This window comes from Rhinopithecus roxellana, chromosome 3, assembly GCF_007565055.1.
Source record: "Rhinopithecus roxellana isolate Shanxi Qingling chromosome 3, ASM756505v1, whole genome shotgun sequence".
Lineage (NCBI taxonomy): Eukaryota > Metazoa > Chordata > Mammalia > Primates > Cercopithecidae > Rhinopithecus > Rhinopithecus roxellana.
The window spans coordinates 11,465,987-11,478,824 of NC_044551.1; the positions used below are offsets into that span (position 1 = coordinate 11,465,987).

Sequence of the window (12,838 nt, forward strand, 5' to 3'; positions counted from 1 at the left end):
ATGAAGTTAACAGTTTGAAAAAAGGCTGCCAATATGCTCTCCAAAACTGTGTCAATGTGCTATTGTTTTCTGAAATGCAGTTGTAAGAAAATATATATTTAGTTTATAACTTTGGAAACATCAAGTAACATTAAAAATCCTAAGAAATCAACTGGGCGCGGTGGCTCATGCCTGTAATCTCAGCACTTTGGGAGGCCGAGGCAGGTGGATCACGAGGTGAGGAGATCGAAACCATCCTGGGAAACCATCCTGGCTAACACGGTGAAACCCCGTCTCTACTAAAAATACAAAAAAATTAGCTGGGCGTGGTGGTGGGTGCCTGTAGTCTCAGCTTTTAGAGAGGCTGAGGCAGTAGAATGGGGTGAACCCAGGAGGCGGTGGAGCTTGCAGTGAACAGAGAATGCGCCACTGCACTCCAGCCCCGGCGACAGAGCAAGATTCCGTCTCAAAAAAAAAAAAAAAAAAAGAAAAGTCCTAAGAAATCATCTGACATTGACTCCATTAGCTATTTTTAATTATTTTCATAACTAAAAATAGAGTATGAGTTTTGCAGACAGACAGACATAAGTTCAAGCCCCAGATTTGGCACTTAGGACTTGCATAACTTTAAGATATAGGGTCTTACTCTGTTGCTCAGGCTGGAATGCAGTGGCATGATAGCTCACTTTAGCCTTGACCTCCTGAAGTGAAGTGATCCTCCTGCCTCAGCCTTCTGAGTAGCTGACTACACATGAATGCCACTATGCCAGGCTAATTTATTTTTAAAATTATTTATTTATATATTTTCAGAGATGGAGTCTTGCTGTGTTGCTCAAGCTGGTCTCAAACTCCTGGCTTCAAGTGATTCTCCCACCTCAGTCTTCTGCATAGCTGGGATTACAAGCATGAGCCACAGTGCATGACCTGTGTGATCTTGAGCAGACTATTTAATCATTTTCAGCCTTGATTTTTGTCTTTTCTTTGCAAAATGGGTAAAATAATAGTTCATGCTAATAGGGTTATTATGAGGGTTAGTATACGAAGTGTTCTTTGAATAGCCAAACAAAGCATGTGTTTAACTCATAATGTATGACCTAAACGGTTAACAATAAAAGCATATATCTACTTATATTTCAAAAAAACAAGTGAATATTACAAATCCCCGTGAATGAACTGATTATTTTCCCTGAGTCTTAATTCCTAAGAATATGGAATCTTCACCTGAACTCCTCATAATCAGAAAGTGTTGATTTCTGGGCAGAGATTACTATGAAATGCAATTCATTCAGGCTCAAAATACTTTAGTAAATTATAAAGTAGTAATTAAAAGAAGAGAACTTTAATAATGATGAGATAGGGGTTTAAGTTTATAAGACTGCAATGTTATTGTGTACTTCTCTACCTATGATAAAACCATTTCCAAGACAACATTTTAATAATGTTGGCTAGTGATTTATAAACAATATTAACTTGAGAATGGCTATAAAAAGCAAATATAAAACTTCAATGTTGCAGCTGATTTCAAGCATTCCTGTTAATAGATTCTAAGTACCAAGATTTCCCAGAGGTATGATCACCTCAAATCTTCTCTCTATATAGGAAATTGAAACATGCCCAATATGAGACATCAAAAAACATTTAAAATAGACACCACAAAATGTATCTGTAGTTTAAAGGTCAAATTTATTAGGAGATTAAGCGATGTATTATACATGGACTATAAATACTGCACAGCTGACTTTATTCACAGTCAAGCACAGATATAGTCAGTGCCAACCTATTTTGTGGATACTCTTGTTCTTTTGTTCCAAGAAAAGTTTGCACCATAAGACTTGGACTTGGGTTTTGGAACCTTCCTCTCTTCAACATCATAGCTCCATCCTAGGAGGAAAAAACAAAGACAAATCCACAGAAACAGAATTAAAGAGGATACCTGAAAAGCACAGCAAGCAGAGGCTAGCTTTTGTAACTCAATGTTCACTTATCATCAAGAGTATATGTCAACACATCTGAGATACACTTACTATTTGTTCCCTTATAATCCTCTATGAGAAAAGGGGCCAAAAGATTGCCTACAGATTATTTACCATATCTCAAGTTAAAGATGTAAACTATGATTCAGTTTCTCCTTGCTCAATTACTGATATCTATGTATTAATTACATTAAAATTTCCATTGCTCTATGTGGTTTAACAAAGGACTTTAAAAACAGTTGCAACGAAGAGCGATGAACAACATAACCAACCTCACTATTCTTCCAAAAACTGGTTTCTTTACAAGAGTTTGGAACTCTTCCAAAGGGATATAGAAAAATATGTACGTGTGTGTGGGTGCGTGTGTGTACTACATAGTTGAAGTGGACCATGAGAAGTTACTAAGGCTACTGATTAAACTCAAAAAGATTTTCAACATTTATTTCAAGGGCTATCTGCACTAATTGGACTCACATGCGAGTACCCAATAAACGGTGCAAATTGTTAGGCCTGACTAAAGGCCCACTAGATCAGAATCTTGGGTGGGGACCCAGGAAACTACACTTTATCAATTCCAGAAGATTTTTATGCATACAAAAGTAAGGGCCACTAATCAAAGCTGTCTATTCTCTTCTGAGTATTTATATTTTCCATCCAAAGTCATTTCAGCATTTTGTAGTTTTGAAAACTGGGTATATGTATGTCTACATTTTCTGCACTAAGTTCTATTCTGTATTTCTCCTAAAACATGGGAAACAAATCAACATCCTCCCCCTTAAAAATATAATTAAGTCATTCTTTTATTCCCTAAGCTAGGCAACTCCTATAACATTCACTTTTCTTCATAAAATCCATTTTCCCACACCTGTAATTTATTCTCTCTTAGGACTTTATTCAAAGAACTCATCTTGAAACATCTAATTCATGGTTGTATCACGCAGTCACGTATAAAATGTCCAAAATGTGATTATTATATGGTCTAATTAAGTGAGCTTCTTGATCTTGGTGAGTATAGTACTTTCTGCCACAAAGCTTACATTTCAATAGTCCCTTAGTTAGTACTCAGTTTTACCACAAAAGTTAAGCCTATGAAACTCACTCATCAAAGTATACTACTGCTACTGTACACAAGGGAAAGTAACAAGATTTAACAGAGTATTTTAATTTAAACTTTTAATCTACTTTATCCATAACAGAATATTACATTCCCAACTGCTGGAACTCCATCTCCAAAGAAAGTCCAATAACTATAAGGAAAAGGGGAAGCAGGAAAGCAAATGAAACATCAGAATCCAGGAGAGAAAATATTAATTTACTTGCTCAACATAACCTTACTTTCACAGAGTAGAAAATATGTTTTGAGAACTTTCTTATCCATTAAAAAAAAGTTACCAAGCTGTAGCTTACCTTAAGAGAATCTGGACTTATAAAGTATGTACGTAACAAGTAGTTATCTCCATGTCAAAAAATTTACTAAAGGGCATAAGAAAAGTTTGTATTTCATAAGGTTGTCATGAGGATTAAAGTACACATCTTGTACTTCATAAGGATGTCATAATTCATGTAAAGTGCTTAGAAAGCACCCCCACTTAACATTTATTGAGTTCTATGAGAAAGAACTTTTATATGAAGTAATATTATCCCCCTTGTACAGCTGAGTAAACTGAGGCTCAGAGAGGTTAGGTAACTAATGTAAGGTCACTCAGCCAAGAAGGGACAGAATCAGGATTTAAACACAGCTGGCCAGATTTTGGAGGCTACGCCTTACCTATTATGCTACACTGTCTCTTGTGGTTTATAGTAGGCACTCAATAAATGTTAAGTATTATTTGGTCCTCAAATTTGATTCACAACTTCCTAGCAACATGTCTCTATATAAATTTCCATTACATTAGAGCCCACTAAATTTGAATTTGTGATGTTTCGGGTATAGCTAGCTATAATCTAACCTAGTTATTAACTACAGAAACGGGTTTTGGTAAGCAAATTAATACTGTGATCTGAGCATAGTAACTTTAAAATTATAAACTTCTTAAGCACTTCCCATATTAACCAGTGAACGATGCTGATAATTACAAAAAATATTCAATTTAATAAAGGAGGTATAACAATATTTACCGAGCATTGCCATTCATTTGATAAATATTATTGATTGCCAACTCCATGTCAGAGACTGTTTTTAGACAGTGGAGGCAGACTAGTGAATAAAACAGAAAATTTTCCTGAACTTCTTGAAGTTAGTAGGGGAAGAAAAGTTAGTAAGTATATAGTATATTAGGTGCTAATACAGTAATACCTAAATTTAAAATGTATATTACATCCTAGTAAGTACTAAGGAGAAAACATTTTAGATGGGGTATACAGGGGAGCCCTCCCTCCCTGAGAAGTGGGCAGAGAACAGTAACTGCAAAGGCCCTGAGGCAAGAGCATTCCTGGTGCACTAGGTAGTATGTTCTAGTCCCCATGCTGAGTGCTTGAAATGTATTTTTATTGAAATTTTATGTATGGAGTTTATAGGTTGCATGGCTATAAGGAAGGCATTGTATATATCTTAATTTTACATTAACTTAAAAAAATATAGAGAAAATAAACAGCCTAAGGTCACAGGGCTAATAAGTGGCAAAACCAGGATTTTAACCCAGACGGACTTTAACACCTAACTACTTTATTAATAAAACTACATTTTTTTTTTCTTTTTTTTTTTTTTTTTGAGATGGAGTCTCGCTTTGTCACCCAGGCTGGAGTACAGTGGCGTGATCTCAGCTCACTGCAAGCTCTGCCTCCCGGGTTCACACCATTCTCCTGCCTCAGCCTCCCGAGTAGCTGGGACTACAGGTGCCCGCCACCACGCCCGGCTAAGTTTTCGTATTTTTAGTAGAGACGGGGTTTCACCATGTTAGCCAGGATGGTCTTGATCTGCTGACCTTGTGATCTGCCCGCCTCGGCCTTCCAAAGTGCTGGGATTACAGGTGTGAGCCACCGCGCTTGGCCTAAAACTGCATTTCTTTAAAAATATCTTACAATTACAAGTTTTATCTATTTAATTCATTTCCTTTTATTTGAAAAAATATGTTGAAAAGACTTTTAAGAATCCCTGGAAAATAAATCTATGTTCTACATATGCTCTCCCACAATTGTGAGAAAGGAAATGGTTTCTAGTGTAGATTCTGTATTTGGTTATAATGACAGCTGGAAAATTAACCCAAGACCTCCATAATCTTTTCTTGCCAAATGATAGCTAAGAAACCTAAATCTCCCTCATCTTACTACCTCCCAACACACACTCACCAGGTCAATAAAGACATTAGGAAAGAAACTGCAGAAATGAGAAAGCACTCAAGTATCTAGGAACCAGTAATATACACACAAACACAAACCTGATAGTCACTTTCTCATTCACTCAATTACCCTTTCAGCCACCAGGGAGAATTCTCTGTACTACATCAGATCTCAGACACAGATCTAATACCTATTCTGGTTACGGAGTTTCAAAATGTGGTCAGGGTCACTGCAATGTGAGAAGAATGAAGTTTTATACACATAAAAGAACAACTGGCTTGGGTTTTCTCCTGGTAACTAAGGAGTGAGCTGGCTCCTGGGAATTGTGAGCCAGATTACAGTTGCTGTTGATGGTGGTAACAACAATAAATAGAAGTATCATGACAGGGATTGGAATGTGAATGGGCAAAGCACCCTGTGAAAAACAAACAAAAATACACACAGAAGCAGCCTGCATTTGCTAATAGGATCCATCTCTATATAATTACCACTGACCACTCATGATTGTTAGGATATGTAGGGCAAAAAATTTATTATCTTCCCATTTCTCTGTGATAAACAACTTTGTTTCCAAAGTTGTACATGGAACTGTGCTTCCCTAAACGCAAAGGAGTATATGAGGAAGTCCAATGACAATTCACAATAGAGACTAAAACTAAAGTAAGAATCCACGTACATCTTTGGATTTTCTATTCATTATTCAGAAAACTTTTCTACTATGTAGGGCTGTCATCATAATAAACATTTGCTCTTTTTTGAGATACTGTTAAGAATCTGATCACATTTCCAAGCATCCTCCTCCAAGGTGTTTATCTTACAGTGCCTGGATGAACAAATTTACTGGTCCTATTATACTCGAATATAAAGGTTACCTGAGCAAACAGTGAAGTTGAGCTAAAAAGATAAAACTCTAAGAATAACAACACTTGAAAGGACATTAAGCATGTGTGCTTAAGAATAGGTAAGTTACACAAATTATACTCATCTTTCCTACTTCCTATTTGAAACTTGTTGCTAAAAAGAAAGAATATATTTTGCAAGAAATAAAATATAGATATTAAACGTTTAAATTTCTATAACAATGCCTTTTTTAACCCTAAAATATATATACATATATATACATATATATGTATATATATTTAAAGAAAGAGTCCAAACTTGTTTTTCTGAATGGGAACATGGAAGTGAAAATACTTGCACTCTCCAAAGAATGCTTATATAAAATGAAGGTATAGTCTACAATCATAATGGTCCCATATGTTGTCCTATAGGGTACTGAAAACCAGCCCCTTGCTCTTCCCAGCTGTGCAACAGAAGAAGATCAAAGCAATGGAGTCCCAGGCAGCTGCCCCAGGGATGGGTAAAGCTTCCAGTGCTGCCGTCACTTGCTAGAGGACAGTAGCCATATGGCACAGATTTGCCACAAACCCAACTACCAACACCTAAATGATGAGAAGCTGACTCCCTTTGCTGTTTCACACACTGAAATGCTTTCACAAAACTAGTTGAACTTTAAGCCCCAGTATCATTTCCCTTTGGAAAATGCTGTACTAAACTTAAAATGTGATCTTTAACATCCCATGCCCATTTTTTTTTTCTGAAATATGCCAGTTTATTTTGTAGATCTCCACATTGTGGTTGGAATATTCTATTTCCTATGATATAAATGGTATAATCTTTTCAAATGCCAAAAATCCCAACCTCTGAACAAAACCAGGCCACAATTAACTTATGAATTCCACATATAAGACAGAAAAATAAAATAATTCCATTCATTTTTATGCAGAATCATTTCGTTTATGGTTCAGTAATACAAAAATACAAACATCCATCAGTTCTTTTATTGCTTGTGAAATGTTTTACCTCAACCTTGATTGACGTTCTGTGAAAGGTCTTTCTTCTCTAATAACCTAATCTCAAACCCTGACATCAGTTTGGAAGTGAACAGCTAAATGATTTTTCCTACTCTCCATTTCTGCACTGAACAAGAACTACCACATAATTTGGCACAAACTGACGTAACCAACAGTCACTTCCAACTGAAGCATGGGATCAGAAGCGCAAAGCTTTGGGAGGCCAAAGCAAAGTACACTGGTACTTGGCAGGTTTCTAGATTCTTCACCAGGCTATGCACCCATATTATATCTGGCTGAAAGCAGAGCATAACCCTAACATATAATTTTAAGGAGGAGAAAAGAAAAATAGCTTTTTAGGAATTTCACTTTAAAAGTATCTTTACTTTGGGGATTCTGGGCAAGATGGCCGAATAGGAACAGCTCCAGTCTCCAACTCCCAGCGCGAGCGACACAGAAGACCGGGGATTTCTGCATTTTCAACTGAGGTACTGGGGTCATCTCACTAGGGAGTGCCGGACAATCAGTGCTGGTCAGCTGCTGCAGCCCGACCAGCGAGAGCTGAAGCAGGGTGAGGCATCGCCTCACCTGGGAAGTGCGAGGGGGAAGGGAATCCCTTTTCCTAGCCAGGGGAACTGAGACACACAACACCTGGAAAATCGGGTAACTCCCACCCCAATTGCTTTAAGCAAGCGGGCACACCAGGAGATTATACCCAACACCTGGCCGGGAGGGTCCCACGCCCATGGAGCCTCCCTCACTGCTAGCACAGCAGTCTGCGATCTAACCGCAAGGCAGCAGCGAGGCTGCGGGAGGGGCGCCCGCCATTGCTGGGCTTAAGTAGGTAAACAAAGCTGCTGGGAACCTCGAACTGGGTGGAGCTCACAGCAGCTCAAGGAAACCTGGCTGTCTCTGTAGACTCCACCTCTGGGGACAGGGCACAGCTAAACAAAAACAAAAAAAGCAGGAGAAACCCCTGCAGACGCAAACAACTCTGTCTGACAGCTTTGAAGAGAGCAATGGATCTCCCAACACGGAGGGTGAGATCAGAGAAGGGACAGACTGCCTGCTCAAGTGGGTCCCTGACCCCTGAGTAGCTTAACTGGGAGACATCCCCCACTAAGGGGAGTCTGACATCCCCACACCTCACAGGGTGGAATACACCCCTGAGAGGAAGCTTCCAAAGTAAGAATCAGACAGGTACACTCGCTGTTCAGCAATATTCGATCTTCTGCAACCTCTGCTGCTGATACCCAAGCAAACAGGGTCTGGAGTGGACCTCAAGCAATCTCCAACAGACCTATAGCTGAGGGTCCTGACTGTTAGAAGGAAAACTATGAAACAGGAAGGACACCTATACCAAAACCCCATCAGTACGTCACGATCATCAAAGACCAGAGGCAGATAAAACCACAAAGATGGGGAAAAAGCAGGGCAGAAAAGCTGGAAATTCAAAAAATAAGAGCGCATCTCCCCCTGCAAAAGAGCGCAGCTCATCGCCAGCAACGGATCAAAGCTGGTTAGAGAATGACTTTGACGAGATGAGAGAAGAAGGCTTCAGTCCATCAAACTTCTCAGAGCTAAAGGAGGAATTACGTACCCAGCGCAAAGAAACTAACAATCTTGAAAAAAAAAGTGGAAAAATTGACAGCTAGACTAATTAATGCAGAGAAGGTCATAAACGAAATGACAGAGATGAAAACCATGACACGAGAAATACGTGACAAATCCACAAGCTTCAGTAACCAACTCGATCAACTGGAAGAAAGAGTATCAGCGACTGAGGATCAAATGAATGAAATGAAGCGAGAAGAGAAACCAAAAGAAAAAAGAAGAAAAAGAAATGAACAAAGCCTGCAAGAAGTATGGGATTATGTAAAAAGACCAAATCTACGTCTGATTGGGGTGCCTGAAAGTGAGGGGGAAAATGGAACCAAGTTGGAAAACACTCTTCAGGATATCATGCAGGAGAACTTCCCCAACCTAGTAGGGCAGGCCAACATTCAAATTCAGGAAATACAGAGAACGCCACAAAGATACTCCTCCAGAAGAGCAACTCCAAGACACATAATTGCCAGATTCACCAAAGTTGAAATGAAGGAAAAAATCTTAAGGGCAACCAGAGAGAAAGGTCGGGTTACCCACAAAGGGAAGCCCATCAGACTAACAGCAGATCTCTCGGCAGAAACTCTACAAGCCAGAAGAGAGTGGGGAGCCAATATTCAACATTCTTAAAGAAAAGAATTTTAAACCCAGAATTTCATATCCAGCCAAACTAAGTTTCATCAGTGAAGGAGAAATAAAATCCTTTACAGATAAGCAAATGCTTAGAGATTTTGTCACCACCAGGCCTGCCTTACAAGAGACCCTGAAGGAAGCCCTAAACATGGAAAGGAACAACCGGTACCAGCCATTGCAAAAACATGCCAAAATGTAAAGACCATCAAGGCTAGGAAGAAATTACATCAAGTAATGAGCAAAATAACCAGTTAATATCATAATGGCAGGATCAAGTTCACACATAACAATATTAACCTTAAATGTAAATGGACTAATGCTCCAATTAAAAGACACAGACTGGCAAACTGGATAAAGAGTCAAGACCCATCAGTCTGCTGTATTCAGGAGACCCATCTCACATGCAGAGACATACATAGGCTCAAAATAAAGGGATGGAGGAAGATCTACCAAGCAAATGGAGAACAAAAAAAAGCAGGGGTTGCAATACTAGTCTCTGATAAAACAGACTTTAAACCATCAGAGATCAAAAGAGACAAAGAAGGCCATTACATAATGGTAAAGGGATCCATTCAACAGGAAGAGCTAACTATCCTAAATATATATGCACCCAATACAGGAGCACCCAGATTCATAAAGCAAGTCCTTAGAGACTTACAAAGAGACTTAGACTCCCATACAATAATAATGGGAGACTTCAACACTCCACTGTCAACATTAGACAGATCAATGAGACAGAAAGTTAACAAGGATATCCAGGAATTGAACTCATCTCTGCACCAAGCGGACCTAATAGACATCTCTAGAACTCTACACCCCAAATCAACAGAATATACATTCTTCTCAGCACCACATCGCACTTATTCCAAAATTGACCACATAATTGGAAGTAAAGCACTCCTCAGCAAATGTAAAAGAACAGAAATTATAACAAACTGTCTCTCAGATCACAGTGCAATCAAACTAGAACTCAGGACTAAGAAACTCACTCAAGACTATTCAGCTACATGGAAACTGAACAACCTGCTCCTGAATGACTACTGGGTACATAATGAAATGAAGGCAGAAATAAAGATGTTCTTTGAAACCAATGAGAACAAAGGTACAGCATACCAGAATCTCTGGGACACAGTTAAAGCAGTGTGTAGAGGGAAATTTATAGCACTAAATGCCCACAAGAGAAAGCTGGAAAGATCTAAAACTGACACTCTAACATCACAATTAAAAGAACTAGAGAGGCAAGAGCAAACACATTCAAAAGCTAGCAGAAGGCAAGAAATAACTAAGATCAGAGCAGAACTGAAGGAGATAGAGACACAAAAAATCCTCCAAAAAATCAATGAATCCAGGAGTTGGTTTTTTGAAAAGATCAACAAAATTGACAGACTGCTAGCAAGACTAATAAAGAAGAAAAGAGAGAAGAATCAAATAGACACAATAAAAAATGATAAAGGGGATATCACCACCGACCCCACAGAAATACAAACTACCATCAGAGAATACTATAAACACCTCTACGCAAATAAACTAGAAAATCTAGAAGAAATGGGTAATTTCCTGGACACTTACACTCTCCCAAGACTAAACCAGGAAGAAGTTGAATCCCTGAATAGACCAATAGCAGGCTATGAAATTGAGGCAATAATTAATAGCCTACCAACCAAAAAAAGTCCAGGACCAGATGGACTCACAGCTGAATTCTACCAGAGGTACAAGGAGGAGCTGGTACCATTCCTTCTGAAACTATTCCAATCAACAGAAAAAGAGGGAATCCTCCCTAACTCATTTTATGAGGCCAACATCATCCTGATACCAAAGCCTGGCAGAGACACAACAAAAAAAGAGAATTTTAGACCAATATCCTTGATGAACATCGATGCAAAAATCCTCAATAAAATACTGGCAAACCGGATTCAGCAGCACATCAAAAAGCTTATCCACCATGATCAAGTGGGCTTCATCCCTGGGATGCAAGGCTGGTTCAACATTCGCAAATCAATAAACGTAATCCAGCATATGAACAGAACCAAAGTCAAGAACCACATGATCATCTCAGTAGATGCAGAAAAGGCTTTTGACAAAATTCAACAGCCCTTCATGCTAAAAACGCTCAATAAATTCGGTATTGATGGAACGTACCTCAAAATAATAAGAGCTATTTATGACAAACCCACAGCTAATATCATACTGAATGGGCAAAAACTGGAAAAATTCCCTTTGAAAACTGGCACAAGACAGGGATGCCCTCTCTCACCACTCCTATTCAACATAGTGTTGGACGTTCTGGCTAGGGCAATCAGGCAAGAGAAAGAAATCAAGGGTATTCAGTTAGGAAAAGAAGAAGTCAAGTTGTCCCTGTTTGCAGATGACATGATTGTATATTTAGAAAACCCCATTGTCTCAGCCCAAAATCTCCTTAAGCTGATAAGCAACTTTAGCAAAGTCTCAGGATACAAAATTAATGTGCAAAAATCACAAGCATTCTTATACATCAGTAACAGACAAACAGAGAGCCAAATCATGAATGAACTTCCATTCACAGTTGCTTCAAAGAGAATAAAATACCTAGGAATCCAACTTACAAGGGATGTAAAGGACCTCTTCAATGAGAACTACAAACCACTGCTCAGTGAAATAAAAGAGGACACAAACAAATGGAAGAACATACCATGCTCATGGATAGGAAGAATCAATATCGTGAAAATGGCCATACTGCCCAAGGTTATTTATAGATTCAATGCCATCCCCATCAAGCTACCAATGAGTTTCTTCACAGAATTGGAAAAAACTGTTTTAAAGTTCATATGGAACCGAAAAAGAGCCCACATTGCCAAGACAATCCTAAGTCAAAAGAACAAAGCTGGAGGCATCACGCTACCTGACTTCAAACTATACTACAAGGCTACAATAACCAAAACAGCATGGTACTGGTACCAAAACAGAGATATAGACCAATGGAACAGAACGGAGTTCTCAGAAATAATACCACACACCTACAGCCATCTGATCTTTGACAAACATGAGAGAAACAAGAAATGGGGAAAGGATTCCCTATTTAATAAATGGTGCTGGGAAAATTGGCTAGCCATAAGTAGAAAGCTGAAACTGGATCTTTTCCTTACTCCTTATACGAAAATTAATTCAAGATGGATTAGAGACTTAAATGTTAGACCTAATATCATAAAAACCGTAGAAGAAAACCTAGGTAGTACCATTCAGGACATAGGCATGGGCAAGGACTTCATGTCTAAAACACCTAAAGCAACGGCAGCGAAAGCCAAAATTCACAAATGTAATCTAATTAAACTAAAGAGCTTCTGCACAGCAAAAGAAACTACCATCAGAGTGAACAGGCAACCTACAGAATGGGAGAAAATTTTTGCAATCTACTCATCTGACAAAGGGCTAATATCCAGAACCTACAAAGAACTCAAACAAATTTACAAGAAAAAAACAAACAACCCCATCAAAAAGTGGGCAAAGGATATGAACAGACATTTCTCAAAACAAGACATT

General features: G+C 38.6%; 1 protein-coding gene across 3 annotated transcripts in view; it reads right to left on the reverse strand.

The window, feature by feature from the left end:
* Positions 1 to 1,643: 1,643 nt before the first annotated feature.
* Positions 1,644 to 12,838, reverse strand: part of NDUFS4 (NADH:ubiquinone oxidoreductase subunit S4) — a 129,231-nt gene continuing 118,036 nt past the window's right edge. For 2 of the 3 annotated variants that reach the window (XM_030927683.1, XM_010376268.2), the window contains one exon: positions 1,644 to 1,860. In XM_030927683.1, coding sequence (XP_030783543.1) covers positions 1,848 to 1,860 — 13 coding nt within the window. In that variant the 3' untranslated portion in view covers positions 1,644 to 1,847. The remainder of the gene's footprint in view (positions 1,861 to 12,838) is intronic. The other variant, XM_030927682.1, reaches the window with a different exon arrangement.